Source organism: Streptopelia decaocto (assembly GCF_964273445.1).
Source record: "Streptopelia decaocto genome assembly, chromosome: 2".
NCBI classification, from domain to species: Eukaryota; Metazoa; Chordata; class Aves; order Columbiformes; family Columbidae; genus Streptopelia; species Streptopelia decaocto.
The window spans coordinates 158779667-158794008 of NC_138655.1; the positions used below are offsets into that span (position 1 = coordinate 158779667).

At 47.7% G+C, this 14342-nt stretch overlaps 1 protein-coding gene across 3 annotated transcripts in view; it reads left to right on the top strand.

Annotated features, from left to right (window-relative positions):
* The window catches only part of PLCD1 (phospholipase C delta 1), a 57663-nt gene that overhangs the window by 6866 nt on the left and 36455 nt on the right, over window positions 1–14342 (top strand). Inside the window, exons 1-2 of one of the 3 annotated variants that reach the window (XR_014183390.1) lie at window positions 3191–3497; window positions 7863–8027. Coding sequence is in view for 2 of the 3 variants with exons in the window: in XM_082046144.1 (XP_081902270.1) it covers window positions 3398–3497; window positions 7863–8027 (265 nt within the window). In the remaining variant the exon portion in view is untranslated. Of the gene's footprint in view, window positions 1–3190; window positions 3498–7862; window positions 8028–14342 lie in introns of those variants that run through there. The other 2 variants (XM_082046144.1, XM_082046145.1) reach the window with 2 other exon arrangements.

Sequence of the window (14342 nt, forward strand, 5' to 3'; positions counted from 1 at the left end):
GAGCAGTGATACTTTGATTGTGCTATTACTCTTGTTAAAATAGTTCTATTGAATTTCACTGTGAGGGAGCCTGGAAGAGAAGGTGAAATTACAGTGTTCCTCCAAAGAACGGCATCATGTAAAATAGACCTTGTTTTTTCTTCTGAGTAACAAATGCAGAGCAAAGCACAACCTTTGGCCTCTTTCGTGAGAAAATCTCATAAAATTACATGTGTTATATGCTATGTACCTGCCACAGGCATTGCTAGTCATAATAGAGTAACTTACATCATGTGCATGATGCAATGGGGAAGTGGTGAGGCCATCACCAGCACAGGTATTTTAATTCCAGGCCTAAATTGTCACAAGTCTGAGCAAACCAGCAGCTGGCTTCTGTCGTATCTTTTGTGTCAGCGTGGTGTAAATAGACTGATCAGTATTAAGGCTGCACTGCTTTTGTTGTGGTGGTGGGGAGAGACCAGGTCCAGCCCCAAAGAGCTCAAAACCAACCTGCTTCTTCCTCTGTGAAGTGGTAATAGAGCTTCTTTAGCTCCTTTGTATAAGGACGTGGTGGAGGTTCATTAATTTTGGAAAATTGTCTGAATAGCAGTGCATTAATAGTTTTCTCACATAGCCCATTTCCTACCAGACCCTCCAGCCTTTCTATCTCAAGTGCCTGTTTCCTGGATATTCAATCACTTTGCTGACTTTGGGACCACATTCTGACATTCTCATTCGCATCGATTTCCATTCGCTCAGTGAGTAACTCAGCTGGAATCAATAAGGTGATTAGCACAGCCTTGATTCCAAGCATGGGGACATGAATAACTTCACCCATGTGACTAGTGCCATTGATTTCAGTGGGATTGGTCATATGGGTAAAATTGCGTCCTCGAGCGTTCGCAGGCTCTGGACCCAGTCAGGTGTTACCTGTGGTGAATAAAGGTTGGAGAATTTGTCCCTAGGCCATTTGCAGGAATCATTTCCTCCAGCATCGGAGCGTGACACAGCATCATATAACATCAACAAGCAATGCCGTGTAACCCACAGTGTCACGCTTACCCGTCAGGCTTCATCTATGAGATGGGACATTGTGTTTAAATGACCTCAACATCCAGATCTGTTGTTTCCCAAAGCAGGGCATTTCTGGCCCAACGGTCTCATATTTGTTTTAAAAACAAACTGATTTTAACTGCTCTATATCGCTGAAGCCCTCACAATAGCAAAACTCACATATCGCTGTTCTGCAGAAGTATCTCAACTTTGTGAATGCCGATCTTGTGCTTTGTGTGCGCGCAAACTTCAGGGATAAGTGCGGTAAAATGTTCTCTGAGTGTCTGGAAAGCTCTGAGCGGTGCTGTTACTGGCATTGTTTATTAGGAATTAATGAGAAAATGAAGCAGAGGGGCTCTGTGTGCTCCCAAATCAAACCCTGTGGGACTGTGGCTGCTGCTGGACAGGAGAGCTGGTGCACAGAAGCAAATTATGTTGCTAAGTACGGGGGACCACTCTCTTCCACACTTCTTTAATTAGATCCATCCTCTCCAGTATGAAGTGAAATACGGGAAGTGCTCAGAGACTGCTAGATAATACATATCACTGAGCCATTAAATCATGGTGCCCACCGCATAGCCAGGGGGAAGCAAAGCCCCCAGCTCCCAGGGGAGGGCTACAGAGATTATGGATCTGACATCCAGCCCTGTATGTGCAGGGGGCTCAGAAAAGGCTGGAGGTGCTTCTTCAAATGCCTACAGACAGGTTCAGCAATGTCCCATCCAGAAAATGCCTTTATTTCTCTCCTTAGCTGTCTGTGATGTGTAGCTGCTATGTGTAAATAAGGCGTTATCAGTTGTACCGCTGTTCAATGGCTCTGCCTTGTCCCCATGGAGTTTCTTACATGTGACATATGGCAGCAATTAATTATTCTGATCGTGTCCTTATGCTGGTCAAACAACCCAGTCCTCTGTGCTTATCTGTGAGTGTTGGGAGGGCTTCCTCCTAAATGCACAGAAAGAAGGGGAAGATGGCTGTTTCGCCAGACACAAGAAATGTAGAATATGTTTCTAAAACCTGTGTTGGATATGATGGGAGGATGGTGATGGGGAGCCTTCCATTAGGTCTCCAGCAGAAACAGTGACAAGTGGTTCCCTGTCAAGTGTCCTGAGCATCTGCTGGTTCTGCAGCAAGGGACATTGACCCCAGCTTGACTCCATCACCCTGCGGTATCTTCATCCTTGGCTTGCCTGGCAGGGCAGCAGCAAGCAAAGGCAATGACAAAGAAAACTAATCTGTAACAAGGTCTATAAACTCACCTGGGATGGAAGAGCTTAAGAAGTAGAGCTGTTGTATTGCACCGCAGAAGGAGTCACGGCAAGGAAAGAGATGGATTTTAGTCCCAGCCATTGCCAGGGCAGCAGGCAATGGTCATGAATTTCAGCAAAGAAAATCTGTATTGGTCATAACAAAGAAATTCTTCACTAAGGACACCTAAGCTCTTGAACAAGGATCTGGCTTGGCTGTGGAGTCTCCATTTTAGAGGTATCCACAGCTCACCTGGACAAGGCTGTGAGCAGCCTCAGCTACCTTTGAATGTGACCTGACTTTGAGCAAGTGGGTGTTTGAACTAGAGATCTCCAGAGGTCCTTTCCAATCTGAATTATTGTCTGATTCTGTGTAATCAGTGCCTTGTTTAAACACTGGTGGGGGCTTATCCCCGTACCAGATCACAGTGTAAATTTACAGTAATAAACCCAGAGCTATGCGGGAGTACAGGGTAAGTGACTCACCCAAGTCATACAGGAAATCAGTGGCAGAGAAGACACTTCAGAGTCTTTGGAAAATGCTCTTCTCTAAGTGGAAAAAAAGAAGAAAGCACATTAAAACACAGTTTCCGAGCTGCTTTTGGGCTATGTTTGCCCTGGTTTAAAGGTGGTTTTAGTTTCCTCTTCGCTGCCTGTCGGTGGGAGAAGAACGAGCTCAGCGCAGCAGGGAGGAGCCAGGCTCTCTCTGATCCAGGCATTGGTGGGCAGGCTGAGCCGACACTGATTAGGAGCCGCAAACAATATTTGGGATTCCTCCAGCCCCTGGAAATGATGCATCAAACCCCACTGGCGTATGACTGTAGGAAAACTCGTTCCTTCTACCTGGGCAGCAGCCTCAGTATAACTTTTACATCCAGCGTGTGCAGCTGGTGAGCAAAGCGAGGAGGAGAGAACGTCGCACGGTTCCACCCCCCGCTGGACTCTGCCCTCCCCTGCCCGCGTCCTCCTCTCCCGCTGCCTCCGCTCCTTCCTCGGAGCCCCCGTTTGACGCCGCTCAACGCCGGAGGCTCCTGGATGAGCAGGGCTCCCCGCCGGGGCGGCGTGGCCCCCCGTCCTCCCCGACACCCACCGTCCGTCCCCGAGCTCCACGCTGGATCATGCAGTGCTTCTGTAGGCAGCCCAAGCGCAGCGCGTCCCAGGAAAACATCCTCCGGGAGCAGAGCCGTCGAGTGGCCGCGTTGAATGGCATCAGGCTGGGTAAGGGGCACGTTGGCCAGACCCTCGGTGCTTCCGCACACCGGCAGCCGCTTCGTTTCTGCCTCTTTTTTCCCCTGCGCAGAGGCAGCGCTCCACCCTTGAGGTTATTTTTAAACTCCTAGAGGTTTCTTTTCCTTTCCTTCGCCTGTAACCACCCTCCAGATGTGTAAAACCGCTTCGTTTGAGGCATCAAAGCAAGCGGGACTTGTTTGGCAAAGGGTGGGTTTCCAAATCTCTCGTTTGGGCACTTTGAGCTGTGGCTGAGAGTGTTTGGGGAAGGCAGTGCCCTTTTCCTGCCTGATTTTAGGACTTCTCAGTGGTGTCGTGCCCGTTGCTATTAGAGCCCAAGGAACCACGCAGAGGTTTGCAGTCACCAGATGAATAGAAACAGGAAACCCAGGGAGTTTCATAACTTCTGTGTCTGGCTATGAACTCATCGCTGGTTCCTGCTCTCTGGAGGAACAGCCCAAGTGGATGCGGGTCCCTTGATTTCTGTGGCTACAGAGGGCAGGTGGAAATGGGAAATCGCTGTTTACCCACCCAAATTCTTTGGATTTTGTCAGAAAAGCTTTCTACTCTTTTAAACCAGCAAACCTGAGTTATGCCTGGTCTCGAACTAGGTAGGAAAGGGAGAGCAGGCAGGAGGAGGCTTATTTTACAGCACTTGTAATTAACGTATTTATATCAGATCAGCAGATTTACAAGCGAGCAATGCAGAAATATGGATTATCACTGTCTGCCATAGACATCATCCGAACTATCTCCTTAGTGAACGCAGAGCCTGGTGTTTTACCGTGACAGCCATTGTTTTATTGTCTTTCCTGCTTGCTGTAAACCTGAGGCAGGTAATACAAAGGTTAACATTTCTGATCTCTTGGTGTATAAAGCTTCATAGTGCAGTATATTAACTTCATAGTTATTGCAGTGCTGTTTGTGCTGGAGGCGTTTCTCCTTTTGCCAGACATGATTTTCACTCTGAACTTTGCTGTATGTTAAATATATTGTGTTTAGAAAATGTGCACTTGATATTTTGCAAGGAGGAGGGGGGGCCAACCCTTGAAACGCACCCTGCAATTTTGCATGCTGAGTATGTGTTCGGTATTTCAGAGAGGATGCTGAGCAAGACACAGTCCTGCCACATGTTTCAGGCAGGATTTGAACATCTATTTCAGCGTGGTGATTGTTCTTCTCCTGCCTGGTGTTGTTAGATAGTTGGAAACCAACATCCTTGTCCTGCTGCACAGTGTTTTTAAATTTTTAAATGGTTTACATGTATGATGCCTCTGGTTTCTTTCATACAAGTTTCCGTTGCTGTGAGATGGAGCTCTGGACCACAAACCTCCTCAGCTCTGTGGGGTTGTTAGATAGAAATCCTCAAGAGCGGGTTCAGGCATAAAACCTGAAGAGAGGTTTCTGCTGGGAAAAGGTGGTGTTTGTTTGTTTGTTTGTTTGTTTTTTCCCTGGAAAGCAGCTCAAATGACCAACTAGGAGTAATGTCCCACTGTGGCACATCAGGAGTGTGTTTGTGGTTCCTGTATCAGCAGATCAGAGCGTCTTCTGCTCCATCTCTGGCAGGTGCTTTGTAGATAGGAACAGAGAAGCCAAGTGACTCACCCAATGTCATTTAAAGAGTCCGTGTCAGTGCTTGGGTGGGACAGGGCCCAAAACTCCGGCCCTCTTTAATGCCCAGTTTAGCTGTCTGAGCCTGAACTGCTGCTGGGCAGACAGAGAGCAGGCCTGAACCAGGCTGTGCCCACCCGGTTAACGGGATGTTCCTCCTTTCCCCAGTCCCATCGTTGGGTTGTTCGGTCAGCACCTGGGGACACGAGCAGCAGAGGTGAACTCTGGGTGACCGCTCTCTATCTGGAAGGCCTCCCACATCAAAGGAATGGCGGAGCTGTTAAGCACCCATGATTAGCCCTCTCACCCTTTTCTGGCCAAACACGCTGTCTTCTACAGCCAAGCTTGTCTCCCCTCCCTGACTTCTCTCACTGTCCTCTGACTCACTCCCCATGCCATCTTTGATCTTTGCTGTGCTTTCACTGTGCACTGTCCATCTTTCCCTCCCACTCTTGCAAAGTGCAGTGGCCTCCTTTGCTAAGTCATTTAACTTGGCCTGGTCTTCAGGCGTGGTGGCCAAGGATGAGTGGGAAGGCTTCACCCAACCTGTAGTTAGAACCTCTGAGGAGGATGGGAAGTTTTAATCCGCACTAACCCATGTGGACACATTCCAGTGTGATCTGTTCTGGTGAACCTGCTTTAGCAGGTGGGTTGGACTGGATGATCTCCAGAGGTCCCTTCTAACCTCAGCCATGATTCTGTAACACACTGACTGAGCTGGTGAGCAGGTTGAAGGGCTCTGAGCTCCAGCTTGTGTCTGACGTGTGCATTGGGCCTGGAGGAGAGGAATCTGCCCTCGACCACTGCCTGTGCCCATCCACATTTGCCTGTGTTACACTGGTGAAGCCCTTTGGGATGTCCGGGTAGTATGACACTTTACGTGTGCTGCAGATGGTGTCTGTATAACAAAACATGCCACCATTAATTGGATTTCTCGTTTACATGCTTATGCACACAGGCACCCGAAGGAATTGAGGGTTTTCCTGCTTCCCTCCTCGTACCACCTGAGGAGGGCATGTCCTCCTCTTAGGCCAGTAATGATGCCTCACATGGTTGAGATCTGAAGAAAAACAGGGAATAAGGCTGGGAGCCAGACCAGAAATGTTGTGGGTGAATAGAGAGAAGGAACAAGTTTATTTCCTCTCTGGGAACCTTGAGAGGTACCACAACGATATTACTGAGGCCAAAGTCTGTGGTATCTTCTCTGTGCTTGGAAGAACTTGCCTCGGAGAGGAAGCCTCAACACCACAACTCAGGAGACCAAAGACCTGTGAAGCTATTGTGGTGTCTGTCCTTCCTCTGCATGATCTGCCTCTTGCCAGCCCTTCAACCTCAGCAAACCCAGGAGGGTGTCCCAGATCCCATAGCTGGGATTCCACCCTTCCGTGCTCTGCAGGAGACGCTTTTTTTTCTTCTCTCCATGAGTTTCCTTCTGAGGTTTCCATAGGAAGAAGCATTCACATTCTCCTCTTTGGAATCTCCAGACCAGACGTGAGCTGAGAGGCCCAGGGGATGCTGTAGCATGGGAAGACAATTAACAAGATAGCTAATTGAGTACAGAGGAAAGAGAGAGGCCATAGCCGCCTTTTCAGGATCTCCAGGTCCCACTGGGACACTTTCAACTCTGGATGTGAGCAGCTCACTGATTGGACATTGGACATCCCTAATGTTTATCTCTGGAGATCTCAGGCCTTTGTTGGCAACCTAAAATACCCTCTTTAGGCCAACGTGTCCCAGCTACAAACCCATGCTTTTTGCTGGTGCCACCATGACCCAGCTTGGTGGTCTGCAGCACCTGGCACTTCAGTCTTCTATATGAATTGTCAGGGGTCTGAGGTTTTGGCCACTTGGATCTTGGTTTTGTTTTTCAAGTAGACCTAAAGTGATGTTTGGTAGTTTATTGCCTTGCCCGGTTTAAAAAAACAACAATTCAAAGCAGCCGTGTGTTCCAGAGAAGAACAAACCAAATGTCACAGGGCAATGCCACACGGCAATACAAATGTTACTGCATAAATCAGTTAACTTGGATTTCTGCAGTTTGAGACCCTGCATTATGTTGATGTAGCATTGGGAAATTTCCCGTGATGTGAGTGTCAGGTGGCTGCAAGTGGCCAAGTGGTGACCTGCATTGTCAAGACAAGGTAAGCAAAAATCCCGTGGAGTTGGCATGTGCTTGGTCAGTGCTACAGAGGTAAATGCTGTTTCACCAGCTTCAAACCAGCCTTTCATGCAACTTGGAGAGGTGCAAGGTGCCTATTACAGAAAGCCCAGGATGTGTTTCTCGTGTTTCATGCTCCCACCCTCCCCAGCCCACACGCTCCAGATCTGTAATTAATGGTTGGTTTAAGGGACAGATTCTCCAAGGTATTTAGGTATGTGGAAGTCATATGCTGCTGAGACATTCAGGACCATGTAGAATTGCCAAATCTATGTTTTCAAAGTCTCAGCAGATGCCTGTTACGTCTCTAGATGTCTAAGCACCTCCCTGAATCTAGCCTAAGATGTGAAATCTGAAGTTCCTGGAACCAGAAGCTCTGGTTATTATTAGCTCTGGTCTTGTGGTGGTCTAGTAGGGCAAAGAAGGTAGAAGTCCTCTCAGATACTAACTGGGGAATGAACAGGGCATGGTTGCTCCCTTACTGCTACCTTCCTGATGTGATGCTGCCTGTCACCAAACTTGTCTGTGTACGTCCTAAGCTTCATTGACTTGACTCTTGCAATATTACCATGACTGTTTCTCCGCAGGCCTGAAGGATGACAAGGATCTGAAGTTCCTCCTGAAAGGCAGCCAGCTGCTAAAAGTGAAGTCAAGTTCCTGGAGAAAAGAACGGTTTTATAAGCTCCAGGAGGACTGCAAAACCATATGGCAGGAATCAAAGAAGATGCTGAGGTCTCCAGAGTCACAGATCTGTAAGTAAAATTTGCTTCATCACAGGCGTGGGGCATGGTGGGGAGAGGTCCTTGGGGCGAACCAGGACCATTGTACTTGCTGTGTGGAGGAAGGCCTTGGAGCAATGAGACCAGATCCTTCCCACCTGTAAGACACAAACTGAGTGATGCTGTCAGCTCTGGAGACAGCTGAGAGGAATCTGCCGAGTCAGGAATGACCACATTTCCCAAGCTCTTGAACTACCACTTAAAATTGTTGTGGGGTGGGCTGTGCTGGACTCAGCAGCCCTGCCTGGCTTGTTTCCTCCCCAAAACAAGAGTTCAGGTTGTTCAGGTGGCTGAGCCCTAATTTTTGGTGTGAGACATAGCTTGAGCTTCTGTGGTGTGGTGTGGTGAACCCGGGCTGCTGGTCTGGGCTCTACCAGGACATCTCTTGTCTGGCTGCAGCGCCTGGGAAATAATCTGGAATTGGAGCCTCACAAGGGAACCACAGAGATGTGGAGATCCAAGGCAACTCAGGATCTGCCCCGTTGTAAAAAGTCCTGATATGACATTCAGCTTTGTATGGGCACAGGGAAAACCATTCTGTGCCGGAGGAGCAGCTGAGGGACCTGGGGGGTTCAGCTGGAGAACAGGAGCTGAGGGGAGACCTTCTGATCTCTGAACTGCCTGAAAGGAGCTTGGAGCATGGAGGGGGTTGGTCTCTTCTCCCAAGTAACAAGTGACAGGATGAGAGGAAATGGCCTCAAGTTGCACCAGGGGAGGTTTAAATTGGATATTAGGAAAAATTTCTTCCTGGAAAGGGTTGTTGGGCATTGGAACAGGCTGCCCAGGGCAGTGGTGGAGTCACCATCCCTGGAGGGGTTTAAAAGATGAGGTTCTTAGGGACATGGTTTAGTGCCTGTGTTGAGTTAATGGTTGGACTCAATGATTTTGAGGGTCTCTTTCACCAAAAACGATACTATGACTCTACTACCCAGCTTGGGGCTGTAGTTGTGACCAGGAGCCCAACTGTGCAGTCAAAATGGGATAAGGGAGAGTGTATATTGGTTTATATCTGTTTTTTCTTCTCATTCCATATTTTTCTGACTTATTTCTCTGTAATAAATCGCCACAATCTTGTAAAGCCAGGAGGTAAATGGATTGTGTGGAATACATTTTATGGCATGTGGAAATGTACAACATACTGCTTGTGTTATTTACGCAATTTTTTTTTGTAACAGTCACAATTAACTAAATGAAGGGTGGGTCTTCCAAATTATCCCCTCCCACGGGGAGTGATAAGATTTGCAGTAGGAGGACTGAGGTAGCAGGGCAAAATATGTTTGTTTTATGACCCTGACCGCCGTACTCTTCTCACATGACTTTGGGCAGCTCATTTAATTTCTCTGTGCATCCTTCCCCACACATTTCCTTCCTCCTCCTCTCTCTGGCTATAACAGGCTTTGGATTAGAGGCTGTCCCTGGGTGTGTGGTTGTTTGACAGGGCTCAGCTGGGCTGTTTGGGTACCAATGTAATAACCATGATAACAAGAAGTGCAGAGGCATTAGTGAGTGTTTGCTCCCTAGGAACGCCTACTCTGTTGAGCTCTGTCCCATGCAAAAGAAAAGGCCTTTCTGGGATCATGTCTTACTATAAAAGAAATAAGGATGTGAGTTGAGAAAAATGGCTTTCAGAGTTTTCCTTCCTGTGCTCTGAGCCAGCGGTTTCCAAATTATGGGGGTTGCAGGCACTTACAGCTACAGTCCTGACCTGATGTGGTCCTCTGAAGTAAAAGGGAGGGGGACCTTGTGCTGTGACTTTAGAGACCTTGACATCTGCTTGGAGAAGCACTGATTGAACCTGTTGCCTCCATCACTGAGGCCGTGGCATGGAGAGCTGGCACAACTGGGACTTTTTTAGATCCTGACCTGCAAAAAGAGCCCAGCAGCAAGACCAGATCCTTTGAGCTGCATGTTGGGCACAGGCTGGCAGTGCGTGCGTGTGGACACTTTGCTAATTTGGAACAGCCGATGTTGCCACACTGCTGGAGATGCAGACAGTGCCACGGCGGGAAGGAGAACTTGCTTTGCTCTGGGAGTGTCCTTAGTGTAAAGTGAAGATGGATTAATATCGCTGACCAACCCGCACATCTGCTCCATAACACCTCCATGCATGCCAGAGAAAGATCCCATTTTTTTGTCATCAGGATAGCAAGAAGGGTGACAAAGCATTTGAGGCAGAGCTTGTCCTTGCTGCTCTGAAAAAGCAAGTTCTGGCAGGGCTCTGGCTAGCCTGGCTTTGCACCCCTACACCCAGGTGGCCGCAGAAACATTCCTGGTGCAGGTTGACATACCAAGCGTGCCGGGATGTGTCGTGTCCCACATGCCTTTGGGAGGATGTGAAGCTGTGCCTGCAGTTTTTGGGAGGGTTGGAGGGCCACCTGGGGGCTGCTTTCAACAGGTGCTCTGGATGCACCTGAAGTCAACAAGAGAGATGAATACTGGACTGATGCCTGCCCAGTCACAGAATCGTAGAATAGTTTGGGTTGGAAGGGACCTTTAAAGGTCAAGAAGTTCCTTGTCACTGTGCACCAAAATTAGACACTTAAAGGTGCTGACAGGCTCAAAGGGTTTGCGATCCGGCCTTTGCACCTTTGGACATGCAAGCCACTGCTTTTCATAGAATCACAGTGTAGTTTGGGTTGGAAGGGACCTTCAGAGATCATCCAGTGCCACCCCTGCCATGAGGAGGGACATCTTTACCAGCTCAGGTTGCTCAGAGCCCCGTCCAGCCTGGCCTGGGATGTCTCCAGGGTTGGTTCATCCACCACCTCTCTGGCCAACCTGGGACAGGCTCTCACCACGCTCCATGTAAAAGATTTCTTCCTCATTTCTGTCCTGAATCTCCCTCCTTTAGTTTAAAACCATCCCCCCTTGTCCTATCACAACAGGCCCTGCTAAAAAGTCTGTCCCCATCTTTTCTTACAGGCCTCTTTTAAGCACTGAAAGGCTGCAATAAGGTCTCCCTGGAGCTTCTCTTCTCCAGCTGAACCCCCCAACTCTCTCAGCCTGTCCTCCCAGCAGAGCTGTTCCAGCCTCGGATCATTCCTGTGGCTCCTCTGGCCCCTCTCCAGCAGGTCCATGTGTGTCCTGTGCTGAGGAACCAGAGCTGGACCAGCACTGCAGGGGGGTCTCAGCAGAGCAGAGGGGCAAATGATTCTATGATTCTATGATTCTATGGAGAGGTTTACCCCTGGATAGCATTGTTTGTCAGGCTCTAGCACTACAGCTGCCTTCTTGTTTGGTCTGGTGTGTGTAGGCGGTCAAAAAGCAGAGGAAGAGTGCGGGGTCATGATTTGATACTCAAAATCAGGGACTTCAAAGCAAGTCTCTCCAGAGGGTCACTCTTCCTTGTTAACAGACAGTAACTTTGCCCTCCAGTACAAAGCCTTTCTGAAACTGCAGATAAGCCGCCTTTTTTAGGAAGGAAAAAGAATGAGCAGAATGGAAACTGGGAGGTTTTAGCAGCAGGTCTAATCTTATCTGCAGCATTGGTGAGAGCAAGCAGATGGAGGCACCTCGGAGGAGCAAAGTCTGGGTAGGGTAAGGGCTGTGTTTTTGTTTGGACAGTTTCCTGTTATTCCTGTTACTGTGCTTATAATCATGCAGAAAAACTACTTGTAAACTGTTGTGTGGTGGTGTCTAGCAGATAAAAATGGAGACTGCCAAGGCTGGAAAGAAGAATCTCAGATGCTTGAAGTTGAAAAAAACCCAACATATCAGGGTTGTCACAGGCAACCTGGATCGGATACATGGGGTACAAGCAGTACCTTCCTCTGTTGTCTTTATTTTAAACAACTGGAAGTTTAGATTGGATGCTGTCGATAGCTGTGTTACCCACAGGGCTTCTTGGGGGATAGGGTGCCATTCCAATATGGTTTCTACACAGGTAGAACATGGTCCATCTTTTGCATATTATCCATAATCCATTATTTTCAGTATGTTCCATTTAGGCCCAAGGGAACAGCCCTTGAAGCATCTTACACAGTCAGTTTTCCAACTAACATGTAATGCCCTGTGCTCTCTGGTTGGCTCCCACAGAAGCACAGGTGTTCTGGGCATGAAGGGCTGCACAAAAGCACCTTTCAAAATCCATTTTTCACCATAACCTGCTCCACCCTGTGTCTGAGCTGCATACCTGGGCCATAAACACGTTGCTCTCTGTTATATTCAATATTCTGTAGACCCAGAGTCAGGGTGGATGCTGCTTTGGCCTATGGGGCTTTTACACATGGCACAGCTTTCTCCTTGAGGCCAAGACAACAGGGTTCAAGTGGCAGGATTAACAGTTTTTGGGCAAAGAAAAGCTTTGTACAAGAAGACTGGTAAAGAGCTGGTTCTGTCAGAGCCATTTCACTCCTGAGCATCACTGCGGTGGGAGAGGAACCAAAGGAGACACAGGGGCTTGTGTTCAATGCACTGCACACTGTCACTAACACTGTTTTGTTTAGCTGTGGTCAAATATCAGGTCTCATCTACATGAAAAGAAAGGACAAAAAGACATGTGCTGCTTTCAGTGAAATTGATTTTTTGAAAGTCTTTTCTCAAACCAGCTGAAATCCCCAGCGTGAACTCACTTAAGCCAGGCTCAACCCTTTTAAAACTCTCTGAGCTTGGGGATTCATCGAGATGCTTGAAAACTTTCCAGTGAAACATCCTTTCATGCGTTTGGTGGAGAAATAATATTCAAAGCCAGAAGGAAAAGACTGAGTTGTTTAGATTTAGGGGTGCTACAGTGGAACCCCAGAGAAGCTGGTGCTTTCTGCAGGACCCTCGAGGTGACATTTCCTATGACATCCCTAACTGAGCTTCCAACGCTGCACCAAGGGTGACTCATGGGGGTGTGTCACTGAGTCACTGTGTCCTCGAGAAAGAAGTTTAGGAGTTTGGGATGAAATATTTCAATTTCTGGCCAAAAGCTGTACTTAAAAATGTCTCTTTTTTTTCCTGTATTTTGGTTAAACGAATCATTTTTGGGAGCAATTGACAAAGGTGAGCTAAATTCAGCTGCACAAGGGAATGTTACAAGTGATGATTGTATTATTATTTAAAGTCATGAAATCAATCTTTTGATCTAATGATTAATTATCCTTACTGTTAAAAACGCACAAAATTATTTTCCAGTTCCTCTGACTTCCAGCCCAACAATAGGATATTTTGGCATGGTTTAAACATAGTACAAAAGCTTTGTGTTCATAGCCTGCTACCAGAGTTCAGCAGAAACCTTTTTCCTTCATTTTTGAGTTCCTGTGACCTTTAGGAACGCCTTTAAAATGCCATGCGATGAACATGCCGTACCATTTTTGTGGAAGAATGCTTGATTGTCTCCGTTGAATTAGTGCCCTGAACTTGCTTGTGGAAGGACAGAAAAGACATGATATTGCTCCGTGCTTGCTCAAGAAGTGAAAACTTGAAATTGTTCCTGATAAGTGCCTAAAGTCAATAGAAACTCTCAGGAACCCGTACACACACAGCAGGCAGCTGCCCGCACCAACACCTTCCCCCTGGAGCTGGTTAGATGGTTTCTTTAGGAATCATCGCTTTACAGTCAGACACATATTTGTCCCTGGACAAATATTTGCTGATGCGAATGTGTTATACAAGGCGGCCGGCAGCTGTGAAAACAAACCCGTCTGTCTGTGGGTCTCATTAGTTTTTATCAAAATCACTCAACCCATAAAACAAGTCGTTTTGAGTGCCAAGCTGCCTGGTTTTTCGATTTGAATCACGGCACCGCATGCGCTGCTGGGACGGTTTTCATCACAGACAGCGTGCTGACAAATATTGACCTTATTCTCCATCGCATATGTTAAATGCAAAGGCAGAAGTGTTGAGAGCCTTGGATCCAAATTTAGCAGAGTTGTAACAGCAGGAGAAGGAGGAACTCATTGCAGAAATAGTTTGCAGGGCCCTGGTTGTGACGTGTGGAGGGAACGCAGAGATCACTCTGTTTACATCAACGCCCCAAGTTGTGATGGGTAGACAGAAAGACCGGGTAAAGATCTTCTATTAAAAGGTATTTCCAAACAACCTGTAGAATTACATGTGCGTTATATCACTTGTTGTCAGCTGGTGACACACACCAGCAAGGGCTGTGCAGATCTCAAGTTAAAATGATGGGCTGAGCGAGTTGGTGGAGAGGGAGAGGAGAAGGGATGAGGAACCAGCAGCTGGGACCTGGATTAACTCACACACTGAGAGGTGAGAGAGCAATGCGGTCAGGGCTGAGAAGGCCCAGCACAGTGGGGCTCGTGCTAAACCCACCCTGGAATCATTATATTAAATAATTTATGT